The 22,314-nt window shown below is 50.3% G+C and overlaps 1 protein-coding gene across 1 annotated transcript in view; it reads right to left on the bottom strand.

The window, feature by feature from the left end:
• Positions 1–7,588: 7,588 nt before the first annotated feature.
• SETD7 (SET domain containing 7, histone lysine methyltransferase) overlaps positions 7,589–22,314 on the bottom strand; it is a 50,317-nt gene continuing 35,591 nt past the window's right edge. Inside the window, exons 6-8 of the mRNA XM_038564594.1 lie at positions 21,559–21,676; positions 17,506–17,663; positions 7,589–13,175 (exon numbers count right to left, since the gene is read on the bottom strand). Of these exons, the coding sequence (XP_038420522.1) occupies positions 12,995–13,175; positions 17,506–17,663; positions 21,559–21,676 (457 nt within the window). The 3' untranslated portion in view covers positions 7,589–12,994. The remainder of the gene's footprint in view (positions 13,176–17,505; positions 17,664–21,558; positions 21,677–22,314) is intronic.

The raw sequence follows: 22,314 nt of genomic DNA, 5'->3' as shown, positions 1-22,314 counted from the left end.
GGCTTCAAACGTTTTATTGGCTCTTTTGACACCTGGGCTTATGCAGAAACTGAGAAAGCCCTGGACGTGGTGTCTTCACTTGGTCAGTCGAGTCCAACCCGCTGCTGGGGCTAGACATCCGCACAGGGGTTATGTGGTCTCTGAAACGTATTAAACCGTCCTTTTTATTATTATTATTATTTTTATTGGAGTTCAATTTGCCAACATATAGCCTAACATCCGGTGCTCATCCCATCAAGTGCCCCCCTAGTGCTGAAGCCTGGCGTTCAGCCCTTCAGGCGGGAAGGCTACCAGGCCCTTACCACAAGAGGGAGCTGCCATGCAGAATGACTGGGTGGTTTGGGGCCTAGAGGTGAAAACCGGGGAGAGGGCATGTGGCTTGGGGTGGAGACAGAGACAGAAGGTAGTCTGCAAGTGGTCACCCCATCCTTGCAGTTGTTTACACCAAAATTCAGCGTTGGCCTCGACTCCTAACCTCCCAGTGTGTCAGCATGTCATTCTGTCCTGTCATTGGACACGTGAGGCTTTGGCCACCTGGGCTACAACTCCTGGAGACAGCAAACGGCTCATGCCTCCTAATGCGCAGCAACCAGCTTCTTCGTCCACGGCCCTTGCAGGCTCTTGCCCGGCAGGCTGCTGTCCCCCGGGGCAGCTGAAGGCGCCCCTCCTGCCCTCCCGAGCTGCTGAAATTACCCAAAGTAGTCAGTCCCAGGGCTGCTCACCCTGCCTGGCCTGTTCCTTCCCCCCAAATCATGATAGAGGTCCCTGTCCACCGTCTTCCCTGCTCCCTTGGGCCTGGCAGTGATCCTTCCCGCTGTGGGGTCTCCCCAGCAGCGCCTGCGCCACGGGGTGCCCTCCTGCTCCCTTGGGAGCTGTGAGTAACCAACTGTCTTTCTTTTCTCTTCTTTTTATTTTTAATTTAATTTAATTTAATTTAATTTTAAGATTTTATTTATTTATTCATGAGAGACACAGAGAAAGACAGGCAGAGACACAGGCAGAGGGAGAAGCAGGCCCCATGCAGGGAGCCCAAAGTGGGACTCGATCCCGGGACTCCAGGATCACACCCTGGGCCAAAGACAAAGGCTAAACCATTGAGCCACCCAGGGATCCCTTTTCTCTTCTTTTTAAAACATTTTATTTATTCACGAGACACAGAGAGAGAGAGAGAGACCCAGGCAGAGGGAGAAGCAGGCTCCCTGCAGGGAGCCCGACGGGGGACTCGATCCCAAGACCCCGGGGTCACGCCCTGACCACTGGGCCACCCAAGCCTCCCAACCATCTTTCAGTGGCGCTTGTCTCCTGACGTGCCGGCCTCACTGTACCCAAATAATAATAAAATATACCTTGGAAGACAACCCCATGTCTTGTCTCTACAAGTCCTGTTGTCTTTGGCCTTATGGGATGTCTGAGACTCAATCCCTCATCCCGTCCCTTCTGTTCCCCTCCACCGTCATCTAGTTCTTCCTGCTGTCACCTGGCCCCACACTCGCTGCAGTCTGTTCCCCACCTGTTAGCGGCCAGAGCCATAGAGTCCTCTTGTAGCAGGTCTAACCGCTCTCTGCCCAGGGTACTCCAGTGGATGGACTAACAACAATGACGATCTGAAGTGTTTCTGGAATCTGTAGGAAACTAAGTTACACAAAGCTGGTTTGTTTCTAAAAACAGCAAAAAGTCTTTCAGGGCATCTAGCGATTTCCCATCACACTCCAGGTTAATCCACAAAGTCCTTCATGTGGCTTTGAGGCCCCAGGGATCTGGGTTCCTGCTCTTGCGTCAAGCTGTGCACCCCATCCTGCCCTTGCCATCCACCCTGGCCTCCTGGCTGCCCTTGGACACTCCACTCAAATTCCCACCTCAGGCCTTGGCTCCTTGCAGCACCCCCGGTGCCTGGAAACTTCCCCCAGGCCCTCTGGTTTGTGCTCTGCCTTCCTTGGCGAGGCCTCCCCGATCTCTCTTGCCCCATCTGGCCCCTGCACCCCTCTTTCCAGACTCCTTCCCCCTCCCCTGTCCTGCAGCAGCACTTCCTGCACAGATGGCCCTTCCCTGCCCAGGGTCCCCACACACGGAGGCTCCACGGGCAGGGACTTGTTATTGTTCACGGCCGAGCTGTTCATGTCCTGGAATCATGACCCTTCGATGGCAAAGCTTAAGAAACCAATGTTGAACAGCTGAGCAAACAGAGCATGAGCCTTAAAATAAAGACACCCTAGCCCAGTCATTGTTACTTCCAATCTTGGGAGCCTGGTTGTATGCATCGGGTCGGATGCCCTTGCTGCTCCCCGAAAGCCTGTCACTGAGAAGGGAGCGGGAATGTGCAGTCTAGACAAGGGGGCCTGAGAGGGCAGGTCCTGAAGAGTCAGCTGAGCTTCCCGGGCAGGGCCTCGGCTGTGCCTGGAAGCTTCCAAAGCAGTAGGGCCCCCGCGGGTCAAACACAATCTTTTTTTTTTTTTTTTACAAAACTCGTAAGATTTACGAATTTACGAATAAAGAAACTGAGGCACAGAGGAGTTATGTCACACAGGGCACGACGGAGTCGGGTGATTGCCAAGGTTCTGTTCACCACTGCGATCTACTGTCTCCCGGGCCCTGTTCGCTCAGTTTCCTGTGGGCTTGCTCCACAGCTGGTGAAGACCCACCAGCGAATGAAGCAGGTGACACCCACGCCACCTGGAGCCCACGGCATCACCGACGACCGTGTTACATGGTAGGATGGGGACAGTGGGATGCAGAGAAGAGAAAGGATGGTAAACTGCTTTGGGGAGTCTCGGGGGGAACAGGGGGTTGCAGGTGGGTGGCCAGGGAAGGCCTCTTTCAGTGAAGGCTTGAGGGAGGGAGGGAGCCAGGCTGCTATCTGGGAGGAGGACATGCACAGGTCCCTAAGGGAAGAGAGCCCCGTACTTCAAAAGAGGGAGGTGCATGGGATCCCCCGGTGGCTCAGCAGTTTGGTGTCTGCCTTCGGCCGAGGGCGTGACCCTAGAGTCCTGGGATCGAGTCCCACGTCGGGCTCCCTGCATGGAGCCTGCTTCTCCCTCTGCCTGTGTCTCTGCCTCTCTCTGTGTCTCTCATGAATAATTAAATAAATAAATAAATAAATAATCTTTAAAAAACAAAAGAGGGAGGTGCAGGTGTCTGCGGTGGAGGAGGGAACAGGGAGGGAGCATAGCATGCATCACTCCGTCTTTTCAGTTCCAAAGCAACCCTGTGCAGGTGGTTTTATCCACGTTTGCTAGAGTGCGACTGGAAACCCAACGTCACCTGTGGCAAAGCCGATAAAACCACTCCGACTGAAAAGCAAACATTCCAATAAAAAAAAATGGGCAGAAGACCTAAATAGACATTCCTCCAAAGAAGACACCCAGATGGCCAACAGACACAGGAAAACATGCTCAGCATCACCAAGCAGCGGGGAAATACAAATCAAAACCACAATGAGCCATCGCCTCACACCTACCAGGAGGGCTTGTCTCAGAAAAGATGAGAAAAAACCAACCGTGGTCAAGGATGCGGAGAAAAGAAAACCCTTGGGCCCTGTGCGAAGGTCAAGGCCGCAGCCGCCGTGGAATGCGGTACGGAAATTCCTCAAAGGATTGCACTGGAATTACCAAGTGATCTAGCAATTCCACTTCTGAGTATTTATCTGAAGAAAACCAAAACGCTAATTTGAAAAGACACATGAAAAAAAAAAAAAAAGAAAAGAAAAGACGTATGCACCCCCCTGCTCATTCCAGCATCGTTTGCCAGAGCCAGGATGCGGAAACCCCTACGTGTTCACAGGTTGCTGAATGGACGACGGAGAGGAGGGATGCGGACACAGTGGGACACTACTCGGCCATGACCAAGAGTGGAGTCCCGCCACGTGTGACAACGGGGATGGCCCCGGGGGTATTAGGTGAAGGGACCTAAGTCAGGCAGAGAGAGACAAATACCGTATGATTTCACTTACGTATAGAATCTAAAAAATCAAGCCAGACCACACACACACATGCCCAACACAAACAAGCAAAATGGAAACAGACTCACAAATACAGGGAACAAACTAGTCGTTGCCAGAAGGGAGAGGGGAAGGGATGGGGGAAAATAGGAAAAACCAAAAGTACAAAGCAAAAGACCGGTCTGACTGTAGAGCCTTCTAGCACATGCCCCAACCCCCCGCCCCCCAGGTCCCACCAAGGCCAGGCAGGAAGGTGAAGCCTGGCCACCGATGGGCCTTCATGGGGTGGAGGTGCGGAACGAGCCGGGATGGAGAAGCTGCAACTGAAATCCAGGCAGGCGGGAGTGGGAGTCCTGGCTGGGCAGAAAAAGGTGGGAAGCAGGTCTGGATGTCCCACCGACTGGCTCGGAGGAGGGGACCGTGGCGGACTGGTTGGCCAAGCAAATGATCAAGGGAAGGGAGGACGCCTTCCATGACTATCACTCAATTAAGACTAAAGTCACTTGGGGATCCCCGGGTGGCTCAGCGGTTTAGCATCTGCCTTCTGCCCAGGGCCTGATCCTGGAGTCCTGGGATCGAGTCCCCGTCGGGCTCCCTGCATGGAAACTGCTTTTCCCTCTGCCCCTCTGTCTCTCTGTGTCTCTCATGAATAAATAAATGAAATCTTTTTTTTAAATAAATAAAATCTTAAAAAAAAAGACTAAAGTCACTTAACATCTCTGTGCCTCAGTTTCCCCTTCTGTAAAATGGGATAATAGCAGCACCTGTATTACCCGGCGGTTAAGAAATCATCTAAATATCTAAACCCGCCTTGTGAACTCTACCCAAATGAATCTTCGTAGAAACCCTCCCACTCCCACCACTTGAGAATTCTCTAAATGGATGTGAATTAATTTTTAAAAAATCCACTTATTTATTTAAAGAGTCGAACCTCCTTTCTTTTCTGAAGGAAATAAAACCCTGGGTTGCAGATGAGGCACATGCTGTGGGGGGTCAGCCCAACTGTCATTTCTCCTTTCTTCTTGCTGGGAAAACCCCAGCGTGGTTCCGGCCACCCACGCTTCTCCACACAGCCCTGTGCCTCCCTCAGAGAGTCATGGCACCCCACAGCCCTTGCCAGTGATTTGCTTAGATTTCCTCAGTGGTAGAGAGGAGACCCCTCTCTCCATGCACCGGATGGTGGGTGTGATGTCCCGGACTGCAGCAGCCATGCTATGAGTGTGAGGGGGGCCGGCCCCTGGGGGCGAGCCTGACCGCAGAGCCAGAGATGGAAGGACCTGGCGGGGCTGCTGCCTCAACAGCTCCAGGGCCATCCAGTGTCCCATTCTGTGGGGGTCTTATTATGTGAGCTGATGAATCTTTAGTGCTTAGGCCCTACTGAGTTGGGTTTTCGTGGCCTGAAGCTGGAAGCATTCTGCTACCTTGAAGTAAAGACCTAGTGGTCAGCTAGAGAAATCCATTCATCTTTTTCTATTTTTTTTCATCTTTTTCCATGTACACGATAAGAAGCAAGCTCTGATGTCAAAACCATGGCTTTAGGTTTTCAACAAAGCAACAAAATGTTAAGAAAAATATCCACCACCAATACATTGCTGCAGAGTTAGCACTATCCTTTTATGGCAAAGGCAATACTTGTTTTCTAAAATAGCTTTGGGGCAGAGCTTCCTTATTGAACCACCGCACAGCAGTTGGATGCTGAGCTGAAGTCAGACGTCGGGCACAGGGGCAGCTGGGTGCCTCAGTCATTTAGTGTATGGCTTCGGCTCAGGCCATGATCCCGGGGTCCCAGGATGGAGTCCTGGAGCCGGCTTCTCCCTCTGCCTCCGAAGCTCCTCCCTCTTGTGCTTCTTTTTTTTCCCCACGATTCTCTAAATAGAATCGTGAAAAAAATGTTGAGCACAGCATAAAATCCTTCTGGATGACTTCTCCAACTCTGGAGATGGCCACTGAAATAATTTCGAGTTTATTATGAACCAGGAAGTGGAACAGTCTGGAACATTAAAACCTAAAGACAGAGATTTAGTGAGAGGCATATGTGCGACGATTCCTGAGACTAAAATAATTCGGTCTTGGGGCACCGGGGTGGCTCAGTGGTTGAGCATCTCCCTTGGGCTCAGGGCATGATCCCGGGGTCCTGGGATCGAGTCCTGTATCTGGTCCCTCTTCTCCCTCTGCCTGTGTCTCTGCCTCTCTGTGTGCGTCTCTCATGAATAAATAAAATCTTTAAAAATAAAATAATTTGGTCTCAATCTTCCTCACCTTAGCTTATCCTACCCCCCTTGACTCCACACCAGTTTTGAGGTCTGAAAAGTTGCCAGATGCTTTGCTTTTGAGACTGTAGCTTCTCAGGCTTACCCCATTTGCATTAAAATTTTAATCTCACCCCCCTCTATCTCCCTCAGGGAGCAAGAATACTAATATTGTGTGTCGGTAGGTAAGACTCTGCCTTAAAGATCCACATACGGATGTGTCCCCATCCAAGTGATGAAGCCGATCCAGCGTCAGTTTGGATTTAGTCATCTTCCTTGCTTCCCTTTCCTTCCTTGGATGGAAGGAAGTGTGATAAAATCAAAGACTGAGGGATCCCTGGGTGGCGCAGCGGTTTGGCGCCTGCCTTTGGCCCAGGGCGCGATCCTGGAGACCCGGGATCGATTCCCACGTCAGGCTCCCGGTGCATGGAGCCTGCTTCTCCCTCTGCCTGTGTCTCTGCCTCTCTCTCTCTCTCTGTGACTATCATAAATAAATAAAAATTAAAAAAAAAATCAAAGACTGAGGGAGGGAGGGAGGGAGGGAGGGAGGGAGGGTAAAGCAGGAGGTCCCACGGATGCTTCCCCTGCTTGATGCCCAAATGTGCCTCCCTTAGCAACTCCTGGCTTCCTGGGATCCCCCACTCTGGGTCCCTGGGCACGGGGTGCGGCTGGTCGCAAAGTACCATTTTTACATATCTGGGAACGTGGTAGGGGTGAGTTTGGGAACGTCAGCTGTGATCTGGGGAGGAATAAAGGAGTCCCGGTGTCCTCAGCTCAAAGCTGTCCTAAGATTGCCAAAATCTACCACGTTTAATAAAATTCCCATTATCTTCTTTAAACCATGAGCTGAAGCTTCCCATCCTTCAGCTATTTCCCCGGTCACTTCACTTACATTCAATACCCTTAACATTTATGTAATCCACTAGACCCTTTGGGCTGATGTTGATAATTCTTTTGGATTCACAAGTATATGTGGAGTCATGCTAAATAAATATAAAGCTCCCAGCCATCCCAGACCCCTCCCCTCCTCACACCTCCTCTCTTCTCCTGCTTTGAAAATGGTAAATAGCTAATAACATTTTAAAACAACTCAAAATGTAAAGCTTGCTTAGTAATTTAAACATATAGGTAAACATGTCATAATGGGGCGCCCGGGTGGCTAAGCTGGCTAAGTGTCTAGACGCCTTTGCTCAGATTATGATCTCAGGGTCCTGGGATGGAGCCCCTGAGCCAGGCTCCTCACTCAGGGGGAGTTTGCTTCTCCCTCCCCCCCTGCCCTCCCCCCCATCCCGGCCCCGCTCATTCTCTTAGATGGATAAACCTTTAAAAAAAAAAAATCTAAAAAAAAAGAAAAAGAAAGTCACTGCCTTTCTGCCCTAAATGACCAAAGGAAGACAACGACAGATGATTGTATATTTTGTTTAATACTTGCATTGTTTCTATAGCGCAATTATAGCAATCTTTAAATTTACTTTTCATTACAAATATTTGTCAAGTTTTGTTTCAGAAACATTTTTCCTACTTTCTTGCACATGCACCCAGACACACTACAAAAAACTCATTCATAACACAGTAAGGGCAAACATTATTCATGTAAACATCTTTCATTAATTTCCCATAATTTAAAAAAATCATAGAATCATAGATATTGAATAAGGCTCATAGATTTAGTTCAGATTCCACGAAAGACCAATCTTTTGTTAACTGTGATGGGGTTAACTTTTGGTTGCAATAAATGCTGAAAGCACACCCCTAGGTTCCAATCCTTAAACATACCTCACAACCTAATAAATGCATTTCAGGATAAAAAGAGAACATAGAAAACCCAGGAGGAAACCTTTTGAAGGAGGGAGCTCAGACCACGAACCTAATTTCCTCAATGATAAGCAGGCATTACACATCCCTGTGGTTTCCCAAGACAAGAACTGAGGTTAATTAATAGTAACCCAAAATGTAACCGAGTCGCTATGTTAAGATACATTGGCATGTGTGTACATATTGCTAGTATACACAGTGAAAATTTGTCATTATTTATCATTTCATTATATCCAGGACCAAAGCAGAGGGGAAAAAAAAAAAACCAAACCAAATCAAACCAAAAAAAAAAAAAAACCCAAAAAAAACCAAAAAGCCCCAAAACAACCCAGTCAAGTTGCATACCATTATAGAGGAGTGTTCTAGTAACGTAAGAGTCAGGAGAGTTGGGAGGTATGTCCCAGAGATGTGATTGGTCTTGATATTAAAACGACTTCTAACAACAGTGTGTAAAGTCACAGACAGAGGAAGCAAGGATCTGCGTTATCCGAGGACGTCTCTCTCTGGTTGGAAGTTTGGTGCTTCGGTGCATAGTCTCCCAGAGCTGAGACAGGAAATGGACTGTGCTGAGAAATGGGCCCCTTGCCAGCTGCGCCGTCCCCCTTCCTCTGGGTGAGGCGGAGGTCAGGAGGCAGGGCCTGCTGGCAAGACCGTGAAGTTCCACCCCGGGGTCTGAACCCCAACTCCACTGAGGGCAGCCTCCCTGACACGTGTGGCTAGGCAGTAGGGTGGCGGTGGAGGGCGGCCTGCAGACCCAGCTCCGGGTTCACGCGGCCACATCTGGCTTCTGATTCTGCTGCCCTGCAAAGAAATTGTGCTCTGGATAACTGCACCAGTGTCTCTAATGCCTCTGATTCACTCGCGGGCCCTCGGAGGCCGGAGTGATGTCACGTAAAGGTGGACACACCTCCACGAGCACCTAACTTACACCAGGAAGCGGCTTGAGGCACTGGGGAAGCCTACCAGCTCTCTCCGGGTCAGGTGCAACAACGCACGGAAGTTGCCGTGAGTCAGAGTCATGTGTAGGCTTTTTGATTTTTAAAAATCACAATTGATCTTGCATTGTATATCTCAATAGACTCAGAGAGTTCTCACCAAAAATTTCGTTAATTTGTTTAAATAGCACTGGAATAATTCAACTTCATTTAAATATATTCATTCTACCATGAAAATATTTCATACAAACATCTATTTACATACAAACACATTAAAATTTGTGAAAAGGGTTTCCGTCCCTGTGGTATTTGTATGGCTTGAAATCGTTTCATTGCTTTGAATATGTATGCACACATTTGGCAAAACAAAACTAGTAGAATTTAGTATCTTTAAAATTAAAAAAAAAAAAAAAGTGACACCAAGGCTCCGAATTCCAGAAGGGAAAGGTCAAAGAGAAAACCACCGAGTCAAGGGACCTCAAGTAGATGTAAATTCAAGATTATTTTGCGAACCTTTGATCTGTGGCAAAGAAACGTCACAACGATCAGTCTTGCAACATAGTTTTGCTTGTTTTTTTTTTTTTTCTTTTTTTTTTTTAAAGAAAAAAGAGGCCTGGGTTCTAAACCACTACTCGTAAGACACAAACTTGAGGCAACGGTTTTCAAAACAAGGCGAAACGGAAACATCTACCTTCTTGGAAGATCTTAAATGCACTTTGCAGTGAGTGACTTAAAATTTTACGTATTAAAGGAAAGTTTCTAAAGTGCCACGTACTGTCTCACGGAGAAGCCAACCCTTGAATTCACTGCTCACACTTCCTGCCATTTTAATGGTTCCATGTCATCAGTGGTTACACCGGCCCCCGCGTTGGCCCTTCTAGGTTGTGGGTGACCAGGAAATTGGTTTTTTCAAGTGTGAAGAACCCCCGGGGGGCAGGTACATTTAACACAAGCACCCCCCCGCCCCATGGGGTTCAAAGAGGTCTTGAAAAACGAATTTCCGGCCTCATTTCTTAGGGCGACCAGGAGGAAGGTTAAAGGAAGAACAGCCACCGCGCACCTCAGGCCCCCGCCTTGGCCTCTTCACGTCAGGCCTCCCCACGTCCTGCTCTGCGGCAGGAACGCGGGCCTCTCCCCCTCGCTGCCCAGAAGCCACCCGAGGGTCCCTATGGGGACACGCTCCCATGGAGGACTTCCCCTTCCCGACCCTAACTCGAGCTAACGTGTTGTCGCAGGGCAGCTGCTCAGGAAAGATCGAGGCTCGCAGGGCTGGCCTGGGCAGCCATTCCCTCTCCACTCCCTACCACAGGGCCCTTGCTCAGGTCACCAGGCTCGTGACCCCTTCCCTTCCGCCACCACGTAAAGCTGCTGTCACATGAGACACCCCGAGGCCTTCCCTGCCGGGCGAGGGTGAACAAGGCCCTTCCCTCCTCGCCACGATACCTCACGGGCCCCTCGATGTCCTGACCTACCTGCGGGATGCGGGGACTCTCGGGGTCCCCCCTCCCCACCCCGGGGTCCTGTCTGTGACAAGGCCTTCCACCCGGGAGTGTGTGAGGGGGGACACAGGGTGGAGGCACGAGTCCACATGGGGAGGAGAGCCACACAGGCCAGGGACGGAGGGGGCGGAGGGCATCACGACGTCAGCATTGTCACCCCCAGAGGGAGAGGACAGAGAGATGGGGCGGGAGAAAGAAAAGCCCAGAAGGCACAAACAGAGAGGCGGGGGCAGGGGGGCTGTCTCCTCTGACTTGTCTGAAGGTCACACACACTGCTGGGGTTCAGACCGAGAGCCGTCCTTCACCGTCTAACCTGCAGACGCACCGGCTGGTTCACTCCTACCTACAACTCTTAGATCCCTTGTAGCCAAAGAAAGACAAGAAGGAAAGGCGGATGGATTCCATCCGAGTGGGGTGATCAGAGCGACCCCCCGGGACGGAAGTCACCCCCCACCGCAGCCTCGGCAGGAACATCCCCGCCGCTGGGGCAGCGCCACCTGCCCCGGCCTCACGAGCCAAGGGCCTGGGGCCACCGGAAGCCGTCCTGCTCCTGAAGACGCTCAGCCGCTCGCCTTGGGACGCGCTTGACCGGAAGCCCCGCCAGCAGCCGAGCCCCGCCGGGCCGCCGTCACAGTTCACGGACCGTCTCTCTCTCCAGAATGAGGCCCTCCTGTCCTGCTGCGCGGCCATCGCACACCCCGCCCGGTGCCCCCTGCAGCCCTGACAACTCCCCACGTGGGAACCATGGGCTCCCCCCGCCCCCCGGCTGCACCCCTTGGCCTGGCCTTGTGCGGCGGTCGCTGCTGAAGACAGGGGCTCCGGGAAGCCTGGGCCTGCAAAGGAGGGAAGACCGTCCCGGTCTCCAGGGCGGCCCTGTGGGCCCAGGGGCCACCTGAGCGGGGCAGCCCCGGATCAAGCACTTTGGTTAAAGTCTTCCGAAGATCGACGTGTACCTGCCCAGAACCAGCAAACTTCCTGCCTGCCCGTTTCCTTACTGGTCTCGCTCCCAGCAAGCGATCCCCGCTTGGCCAGAGCTCCCCGGCGGCCGCGGCTTGGGAGGCTCTCGCTTTCAAGACCCAAGTGGCTCGGGCGACAGGTGCCACCCCTGGCAGCTGCGGGTGGGAGCAACTGGCTCTGTCCACAGCTCCCGGCGGCCTTGTCAAGGCATCGGAAGAAGACATGGCCACGGCACGTGGGGAGGGCGCTTACAGAAGCCCCAGACTCTCAGACTCCGTTCAGAGCAATCCCAGATACGTCACACACCTAACTAGCTAAACTAAAAAAACGGGTTTTCTCCTGATTTTTGCAGTTGTGATTACACATGGCTTGCAAAAGGGCTGAAATGCTATTGACACCGTTGCTTGCAAACTACACAGGTGTTGCTCTTAATTCACGAGGCCTTGAAGCAGGTTAGTGCTTTGAGATTACAATAATGAAGAGTTGGCAGCGGTAAGGTTTGGTTTGCACCTAGTGATCGGTATGTCTCTCCTAACAGTAGCGATTAACCCCCCCAACCCCAACTTTTCAATTCTGCGTTAGAATCCTAGTTTGCGATTTGACTTTTGAATTCAATGCACTGCGCCACAAGCCAGACTGCTCTAGGTTATGTACATTTAGTGTGTACCCGAGGAGAAGAAATTACTAGCACTAATTGAAGATATTGCAAAATTGCCACGGTTACTGCTTAGAAATACTAATTTCCTTCTCTCCTTTCTTAAAAGTATATATTACAACTCTCCCATAACTTAATGCACGCAAAGTAAATTCATCTCTTCTCACATCTTAAAGCAAAGGTATCTTTGTTTACATGCGAGAATAATAGTTCTATAATAATACCCCGGCCCTATGAGCCAGTTCTTTATATTAGGACATAATAATGAAACAATGATCATAGAAAGAGCCAGAGAGACCTACACACTGGCACGGACACGAAATCCATTTGGAAGTTTTTCTTCTCTTGTAAAAGACAGATCTAAGAGAATGGGACCGAGGGGTGAAATGGGTTGAAAAGTGGGGTTCTGTTCGCTGGGGGAAAAAAAAAAAACGAAGCCATTCTATTGCAAGATACAGATCAAAGGTTAAAAGGCGAATTATACTACATTTAGAGAATAAAAATGTAGTAATTCTCTACCCTCCGTACGGCGCGTACGAAAGTGTGAAAACACACTTTACGTCGACCGTAGGGAAAGAACACCGTGGAAAAACCACGGCTAAAAAATGACCGAAAAGCCCCCTTTCCCTTTTTTTTTTTTTCAGTCTAATCATTTGGCATCTGAGCGTGGTACAGATTTAGACTTGAACCACCCAAGAACATCACGCCGTCTGTGTCAAGTGTTCGACAATACCTCTCGGTAGGACGCTGCTGCGAGGCTAGCTAATTTTAAATCTGGCATGAGTAATACAGTCAAACCTAGTTAGTATGCGAGAGAAAGTCGTTGCTAACGCAGAGTGAGAGGATGTGATGTCACAGCACGAGCAGTCCCTGGTTGTCCCGTTGTCGGAAAACGTAGTGCATAGATCCGAGTTTCTAGTCGGGGTCTCCAAAGCCCAGGGCGGAGCCTTTCACTTCTGCTGGGTGGCCTGGAAGGCCTTCAGCTCCACCTGGTACCACTCGGGGGCTTCAGGCCCGCTCTTCCCCGGGGGGCTGTGGTCATAGCCGTAGGCAACCGTGAGCTCCTCGTCCGCCTCCACGGCTCGGAGTGTGCGGATGCACTTGATGGGCCCGAAACGAGGGTGCACAAACCTAGACATGGAGAGCGCACGGTCACTGCAGGGTCTCAGGGAGCTTAGAGGCAAAGCCCGGGGGTGGGGGGGGGAGGGGAGGGGGAGGGATCACCGGGAGCCCTTCCCGGGGCGCCACCGTCCACCACATCCAGGGCGGCCTGCAGGGGGGCCAGCACCAGCTCCACCTGGGCGCTGCCCATCGAGGCGCAGGTCGGCCCCCCCCACACCTGCTGGCTTGGGGCCTGCCCTTCAGCACCTGTGGGTGATTCATACGCACTGTGCCCCCTGCCTCGTTGACCATACAGGGCACTCTGTATTTAGGATCCCACGGGCACGGGCAACAACAGAAACCTATGCCTCGTGAGCGACTGGATCCAGCGGAGCCGGTCCACACTCCAGCTCCTCTGGCCCGCAGCGTCGGGTCACCGGGCTGCACCTGTGGGCACGGCTTCACCAGGGCGCTTTGGGAGGTTGAAGGAAGAGCCCCCTGGATTTTCAAAAGCAAAGAACTCTGTGCTCTGCCCTATACCCACAGAGGAAGCATTTATCATCCTCTGGCATAAAAGTAGATGAAGATTCCTTTCCAGGAGCGAAGCCTAGACCTAACCTCTCTGCCAACCTGCTTTTTAAATATTTCCCTGTGAAGCACCTTGCGAAGGGAGCAGCCACAGCACCCTGGAACCCGAGGCAGGGCTGGCGCTAGGCCTGTTCCTCCGCCAGAGGCTCCCGGCCTGGCTCCCCCCTACAACCCCTGCCCGGAGAATAGCAGATAAATGAGGAACAATGGCTTTAGCTCACCTGCCAGCTTCTGAACCCCCAAACGGGCCCGTGTAAGGCATGGCCAGAAAGAAATTCGCTTTATCTCTATATGCATCTGATCAAGTCAATCTCATTCATTTATAAAGTCACATTTTGAGCAAAGGACATTGAGACGCTGCAGGAGAAGTTTCCAGGCCCTGAGTTAGATCGGCACATGGGCCGTGACAGTGAGTACATGGCTGGTTCCTACTGTTGGTGGTGGGGGAGGAGCGTGTCTGTGGCTTAAGGACAAAGGACCAAACAAGCTTGCCCGCACCCCAGGGGGCGTCTGTGTCCACCTCACTTGGGTGTCATCTTGCCTGGAAAGGACACGTGACTTGGGATCAGAGACTCTGGTGTGAACCCCGGATCCACGCACTATGACCGCCCCGTCTGGGAAGGCTCACTTCCGTCTCCCCGAATCCCACTTTCCTCACCTGCAGGTTCACGACAATCCGAGCAATCCCAGTCGTGGAAGAGGTGTCACTGGGAGAGACAGGGCCCCACAGGTGAAGCACCTCACACGGTGCCTGGCACGAAGCCAGGACTCAGTTTCTCCTAGTGGCCACGCGTGCACATGTGCGTGCGAGCGGGCATGCGCACAGACTCCTCACGCTGTGCTGCTCCATCACACACATCCGCGAATCAGGGATTCGGGAATTCCTAATTAAAAATCACAATTCTGGGGGGCGCCTGGGCGGCTCAGTGGTTGAGCCTCCACCTTTGGCTCGCGCTGTGATCCCGGGGTCCTGGGATCGAGTCCTGTTCCTTGCAGGGAACCAGCTTTTCCCTCTTCCTCTCTCTGTGCCTCTCGTGAATCAATAAAATCTTAAAAAAACAAAACAAAACACAACTCTTTGTCTCTAAATTAAAAACATTTAAAAAAAGATTTTATTTATTTATCCACGAGAGACGCAGAGAGAGAGAGAGGCAGGGACACAGGCAGAGGGAGAAGCAGGCTCCATGCAGGGGGCCTAATGTGGGACTCGATCCCAGGACCCCGGGGTCACGCCCTGGGCCGAAGGCAGGCGCTGAATCGCTGGGCCACCCAGGGATCCCTCTAAATTAAAATACTGCATTAAAAGATAATCCCCCTGAATGGAGCTGTAGCTAATCTTCTCGTATACTGACGAAATTCCGTAGAAGCCTGCTTGTGCTTCTGGTATAATCCTCTTTTACGGGCAGCTTCCTGCTTATCGTCATTATCTTCAGAGTAGAAAAAGGACAGACTGCAAAGAAACAACCCAATCTCAGGTGCTCATTCTCCCCGGTGGCCCTAGGGCACGGCCACTAGGAACACCTGGCCGCCGTGGCTGCGAGGTCCGCGTGTCCAGTCACACCTGGGGCGGCAGTCCCTGTCTGCTCGCCCACTCGGCATTTTGCGCCGGGCGGCAGCTTCTATGGGGACATCGCTGGGCTGATGTCCAAGTGCGCATGATCACACCAATGACGGTCCAAGCAAAAGAATGCCATGACTTGGTATCTGAATTTTACATTTTACTGTATTTTCAGGGTAGTCTTCCTATTTTTCCCCAATAACTAACTGTTCGCATTGGGCTGGAAGGAAATAACCCTGAGGGGTGCAGGGACTTGGTTTTGCACAGACGGCTCCCCTCCCTCGTCTCCTTGTGCGCCCTTCTCTTTGGTGAGAAAAAAACAGATCCTTGCAATGAAATCATAGAACTAATCTGGCTGAAAAGAGTAGTCTAAGTAGGTTTGTCACTGTTAGCACCGCTTTAAAGGGTAGTTGGTAATGGGGATCCCCGGGAGGCTCAGGGGGCTCAGCACCTGCCTTCGGCCCAGGGCGTGATCCTGGAGACTTGGGATCGAGTCCCCCGTCGGGCTCCCTGCACGGAGCCTGCTTCTCCCTCTGCCTGTGTCTCCGTCTGTCTCTCTCTCTCTGCCTCTCATGAATAAATAAATAAAATCTTAAAATAAAATAAAGGGTGGTTGGTCAGCTGCGTGCAGCCTGGAACGATGCTCTGGCCTAATTCACGGTGGCCACGAAGGCCTTGGAGTTAGGACCAGTGTCGGTCTCGTTTGGCACGACACATGTCCTTTGCCATCTCGACCTGCCCTTTAAACAGAGGTCGTAGCTTCAGTCCTTGCTGCCGGCTGCCGAGGAGAGCAACTCACTGCCCGAACAATCTCCAAGGCGTCTCAGGGACGCGAGAAGGGACATGCACAGCCTGGTCATTTTCCTACAGATTCACCGTGCGCGATCTGATCCTGCTTCTGTTAACGAGCGACAGACGGAGGGACGGCAGGCTGCAACCAAGCAGAAAAGGTTGCACGCAGCCACCTGGGGGTGCCTGGCATTTTCGGGCTGAGCTAAGGGGATCGGTGACGACGGGACGAGGCATGCAAACCGTACCCTTCAAGAACAGATCCTGGACTTTGGGAGGAGACCATCCAGGGGACATATATGAAAACTCCTAAAATATTTGTGGGGCCACTGTGTTGAAGACAGATTGGCAGAGTGCGTAGGGAAATAACGGGGGCACAGGATGTTAGGGGCGTTACGGAGAAAGCCATTGGGCTCCCTCCACGGAAAGAACACTTTAACCATCAGAGCCCGAAAGCTAATTTCATGATATCTATTTCAGTTTGTCCCGATAGCTGCCTTCGTGCACAACAGGAAGCTCCCCATCAATGGAGGTTTACAACAAGTTTGGGATCAGCGAGCAGTTGGAAGGGGAGGCTCATACTCTAGGAGGTAGGACTACTGGACTTTTTAAAATGACCGCATTGTCGAGATGTGATTCATATACCCTGGGATTCACTCACTGGAAGTGGACAGTTCAGGGGGGTTCAGGTGGGCAACCATCACCACTGCCTAGTTTTTAGCAGACTGCGCCACCCTCAAAAGAAACCCCATTCTTGTTGGCCATCAGCCCCATTTCCCTGGGGAAACCACAGATCTGTACCCTGTCTCTGTGAATCCCACGGTGACGGGCAAGTCCTATCAACGGGATCATACACCGTGGGGTCTTAGGCGGTTGGTGCCTTGCGCTCAGCGTAACGTTTTCAAGGCTCGTCCTCGCTGTTGCATGGGACAGTATTTCTTTCCTCTTTATTGTTGAGTAATGGGGACTCTTGATTTTATCGGTCTTTTCCAACACCAAGACCTCATGCTCTAGGTTAGCATCTTATTTTCTTCCTTCCTTTCACGTAAAACACTTCACTCTTCTCCCTCATGCAGAATAATTTTAGTTTTTCTAATATTTCAAATAACACCACCCTTCATTTTCCAGAGACCAGGACAAAAAAAGCACCAACGACACAGCAACCACAAAGGGTCCTATTTCCACAGCATTTCTACTCTTCTAAGCCCTTTGGCACCTGTGAGCCTACCAAGGCCAGAGAAGGGGCTGTTGGGATTCTTGAGTCTCAGGTCATAACTGTGAAGCCCCCGGGGAGAGGAGCCTCGGGGACTCGGAGCGAGTGGCCATCCTGGGTGCTGGATCACAGCTTTGACATGCCCTCCCCAGTCGCAGGGCCCGGGCGGTTGGGGCCCAGGTCCGGCCTGGGCAGCTCGGTGTCATACTCACATGTCGTAGATGCAGTTAGGAGTGAAGGAGTGATTTGCCTTGTGTCCCAAGGAGGCACAGTACTTGGACACGTGGTTGTAGGGCTCAGGCACATCAATGACCGTTTCTTCATCGAGGGAGAGGGTGTTTCCATTAAGGGCCCAGTCCCTGTTGTCAACCTGCAGAACACGAGAAAGCAAACATGAGAGGGGGCCCTTCTCCCCACACCTCAGAGAACACCAGCAGTACGAACTCATTTATCCTTCCATTTCACGTACATGAAAAAAACCCACGGCAGCCCTCTGGCCGTCGATGGTGAGAGCCAGGTGGGGGAGCACCAGCCAGCTCCACGTGTTAGGTACGGAGTTCAGCTCCCCTCACATGAAATGAAGGACTTAGAGTCTCTTACAAAGACACACGAAAATATAACCAGGTAGCCCTAGGTTGTTTCTTTCTTCAGGCTAAGGCCTGTCACCTCGAAAGCCCTCCAACACCAAACTCAAATGTTTACACGTCTGTTTTTTTATTTTTTTATTTTTATTTTTTTTAACTATTAGTCTTCTTTTTAAAGTTTTATTTACTTATTTATTTATTTATTTATTTATTTATTTATTTATTTATGATAGTCACACACAGAGAGAGGCAGAGACATAGGCAGAGGGAGAAGCAGGCTCCATGTACCGGGAGCCCAACGTGGGATTCGATCCCGGGTCTCCAGGATCGCGCCCTGGGCCAAAGGCAGGCGCTAAACCACTGCGCTACCCAGGGATCCCTTTATTTATTTATTTATTTTATGATAGACATAGAGAGACAGAGAGAGAGGCAGAGACACAGGAGGAGGGAGAAGCAGGCTCCATGCCGGGAGCCTGACGTGGGACTCGATCCCGGGACTCCAGGACTGCGCCTTGGGCCGAAGGCAGGCGCTAAACCGCTGAGCCACCCAGGGATCCCCTGATTGTTTTTTTAAATAGTCCAAACAGGAATGCCCAGAAGGTTCAGCGGTTGAGCATCTGCCTTTGGTTCAAGGCGTGACCCTGGGGTCCCGGGATCGAGTCCCATGTCAGGCTCCCTGCATGGAGCCTGCTTCTCCCTCTGCCTGTGTCTCTGCCTCTCTCTGTGAGTCTCATGAATAAATAAATACAATCTTTGAAAAAAAAGTAATAAAAAAAAATAAAATAGTCCAAAGCAAGCAGAGTGTCAGCCACTTAGGGCCTGCTTTCCCCGGGACACCTGACGGCACATCTGCTAGCAGGTTAGATACAGCCCAGAGCCAGAAAGGCCCCAGGCTGCCTCTGTCCTTTGGAGCACTCTGGGCCAGAGACTCCTCACTGTAGGATGGTCCCCTCAGATGCACAAGCGCCCTCTCTTTCCTGGGAGCTCCCTGCCCCCCTCTTGCTCTGGATGGTGGCCCCTGTGCCAGGGCTGTCATCCCCTCTCTTGCTGCCCCATCCAAGCGCTGCCCGGCATCAGGGGAGCCTGTGGGGTGCTCCTGCCTCCTGTGGTTGTAGCTGCTCCTCAGATCAACCCCCAAATCCCTTTGACCCCCCTCCCTTTGTGAAGAAGACGAGGCAACAGAAAAACAAAAATAAGAACATCAACGGGAACCAGGCCACAGCGTCACCAGTTACCACTGCGCTTTCTTGGCTACAATGGGACTCTGCAGTGCGCTAACAGGCTTCCCTTCTCCAAACCACTTGCCCACTCCAGCCCACACCCCAGGATCTGGTGATGTCAGCAGAGCAGTTTTTTGGAGCAAGCAGGATTACATTAAAAACAATTTCTTTAAAGATTGTATTTATTATTTTAGAGAGAGAGAGAGCGCAGAGGGAAGAGCAGAGGGAGAGGGACGGGCCAACCCTGCACTGAGCACAGAGTCCCACTGGGTCCTCAATCCCACGACCCTAAGATCCCGACCTCAGCTGGAACCAAGAGCCGGGTGCTTACCCGACTGAGCCACCTGGGTGCCCCTCGGATCACACTTTTATTTTTATTTATTTATTTATTTATTTATTTATTTATTCATTCATTCATTCATTCATTCATTTATTTACTATTTTTATTTACTATTATTTATTTATTTTATTATTTTTTTCAGATCACACTTTTATTTTTATTTATTTATTTATTTTTAAAATTTATTTATTTTATTATTATTATTATTTTTTTTTCGGATCACACTTTTATATAGAACTGTTGACTCCCAGAGGTAAGCTGCCTCTCCTGTCCCTAAATGAAAACGATGCTCTTACTTGTATCTGATATTCATTCAACAAATATTTGCTGAGTGCCTATCATACTCCAGGCACTGTTCTAGGTGCAAGGGATACAGCAGGGGTGGGAGTGAAAAAAAATCTTCTTGGGTCTTAATATCCCAGGCCTGTCATAGGATACTGATGTTTGGCACTTGGTGCCATCTACCTTATGTTGCCGTTAGCTGTGTGTTTTTATTATATCCTTACAGGATCTAAAGATTTATTTATTACGTTAGAGAGCGGGGGTGGGGAGAGGCAAAGGGAGAAGGAGAGAGAGGGTCTCCAGCAGACTCCCTACTGAGCCTGATGCAGGGCTCGATCCCACAACCCTGAGATCAGGACCTGCACCAAACAGGAGTCCGGCTGACTGCACCACCCAGGCGTCCCTCCCCAATGAGATCTAAATGCCATGAGGGCAAAGACGGTGCCTCATTCACGTCCACAGCACAGCACAGCAGGAGTTTCACCCCGAGCCCGATTCTGCTACTTGGAATCCTGCTTGTACGCTGCTAGTTCCTGTATTTGTGACCTTGGACAAGTGGCTCACCCGTTCTGGGCTTCTGTTTTGTCTTCTGTAAAATATTAGAATTAATAGACTGCGTGGCAATAGTCTGAGCCACCTTGCATACGCTGAACCGGACTGCCAGGTGGCCAACCCGAGGCCTGGCAGTCACCAGGGGGTACTGAGTTTGGGTGCCAAGCCATCTCTGTCTGTACGATGCCCCTGAAGGGGCAAAAACTGCATTGTTTCACGGCATTTCCCCCTTAGCATCCCTTTGCAGTAAGTGAAAAGGGGGGGACCTGACTGAGGGATATGAGCAACACGCCCAGGTCCCATACGCATAATGCAAGTGAGCCCAGATGGAGACTACAAGCCAGGCTCAAGCGGCGGCCTTCTTGTCCTCAAGCGGACGTGTCAGGAAGGTAATTGTGACGCGAAGAAGCGAAAACAAAAAACACCTATGAATTCTGGAAAACATAACAAAGATTGTATTTTAAAGGCAAGAGGTGATGATTCTTAGCTTTTTATTTTTAGCTTTTTTTTTTTGGCAATAGAAGCCTTCCTGGCTGGATGTAGGCTACTGTAGGACTTTTGCACAAACAGAAGTAGGAGGCCTTCTTAGGAAGCACCCTGTGCAAGGTCATAAATTAATTACTGACAGAGTCCAGTTGGATCTCCATTTTTTTCAGACACTGGGTGTAGACAGTACAAAGCAATTGCTGTCTCGTTGACGGGTGCCTCCCATTCTCTATAAGATAGCTGTGAAACCTAAAAGAGACCCCAGAGAGTTCCCCTGTTCCTCCGGCCACGTGAGGCTGCAATGAGAAGAGAGCCCTTTATGAACCGGGAAGCGGTTTCTGACCAGATACCAATTCTGCTGATACACTGATCTTGAACTTCCAGCCTCCAGAACTGTGAGAAATAAATTTCTGTTGCTTATACGTCACCCAGTGTATTTTTAAGATTTTATATATTTATTTGAGAGAGAGAGACAGAACACAAATGGGGGTGGGGAGGGGCAGAGGAGGGGGAGACGCAGATTCCTTGCAGAGCAGGGCTTCCCAATGCAGGACTCGATCCCAGGACCCCGGGATCATGACCTGAGCCCAAGGCAGATGCTTAACCAACTAAGCCACCCAGTGTATGGTATTTTTGCTACAGCAAAGACTGCGATAAGACATTATCCCATCAATGTTACAAAAAAAGACTTTATTCTTCATACTTCTAGTGAATATGAAAGTAAAGGGGCTAACAGGAAAATGAAGAGTGTTTGAAACCGAGCCCTTTAACCAATCCATTTTCCACCTCCACCCCACTCACCTCTTGGTGTGTGATTCGGACTCCGTTATAAAAAGACATAACAGTATTAGGTCCCACCGCTACCTTTGAAAACAGTCCTTCTCCAGCACTGGAAATGAGAGATTCAGCAACATAAACCCTAAATAGAAAAAAGAGTCAAATAATGGTTCTTTTGGTTTGATCCGTCACTCTTTACATCAACCACCAGAATACCAGTAAGGCGACTGAACACAAAGCATCAGTTCATAGGAATCCCACGAGGAAGGAAAGAAGGAAGAAAAGTTAAATCACAATATTTGGCACTGAAAATGGAAGAATTAGTACTCACGTATCTTTTCAGAGTGGTGTTTAAAATCTGCTCGCTAATATGGGGATTATTATATAGAACAGCATGGGTGTGAACTGTGCGGGTCCATTTAGATGCAATTTTTCAAATGTCATTGTCTTATGACTTTCTTTTCTCTCTCTTTTTTTAAGGTTTTATTTTAATTTGATTTAATTTAATTTTATTATTTTATTTTATTTTATTTTTTTTAGGTTTTATTTTTAAGTAATCTCTCCACCCAACGCGGGTCTCCAACTCACAACCTCAAGATCAAGAGTTGCGCGCTCTATTGGCTGAGCCAGACAGGCACCCCCTCCCCCCATGACTTTCTTAACATTTTCTTTTGTCTTGCTGACTTTATTGTAAGAATACAGTGTATAAAACGAATCACATACAAAATGTGTGTTAATCAACTGTTTATGTGATCGGTGAGGCTTCCAGTCAACAGGAGG

The sequence above is a fragment of the Canis lupus genome, chromosome 19 (genome assembly GCF_011100685.1).
Source record: "Canis lupus familiaris isolate Mischka breed German Shepherd chromosome 19, alternate assembly UU_Cfam_GSD_1.0, whole genome shotgun sequence".
NCBI classification, from domain to species: domain Eukaryota; kingdom Metazoa; phylum Chordata; class Mammalia; order Carnivora; family Canidae; genus Canis; species Canis lupus.
The sequence above is the reverse complement of the archived record's forward strand: the minus strand, read 5'-3'. Positions and strand labels throughout refer to the sequence as shown.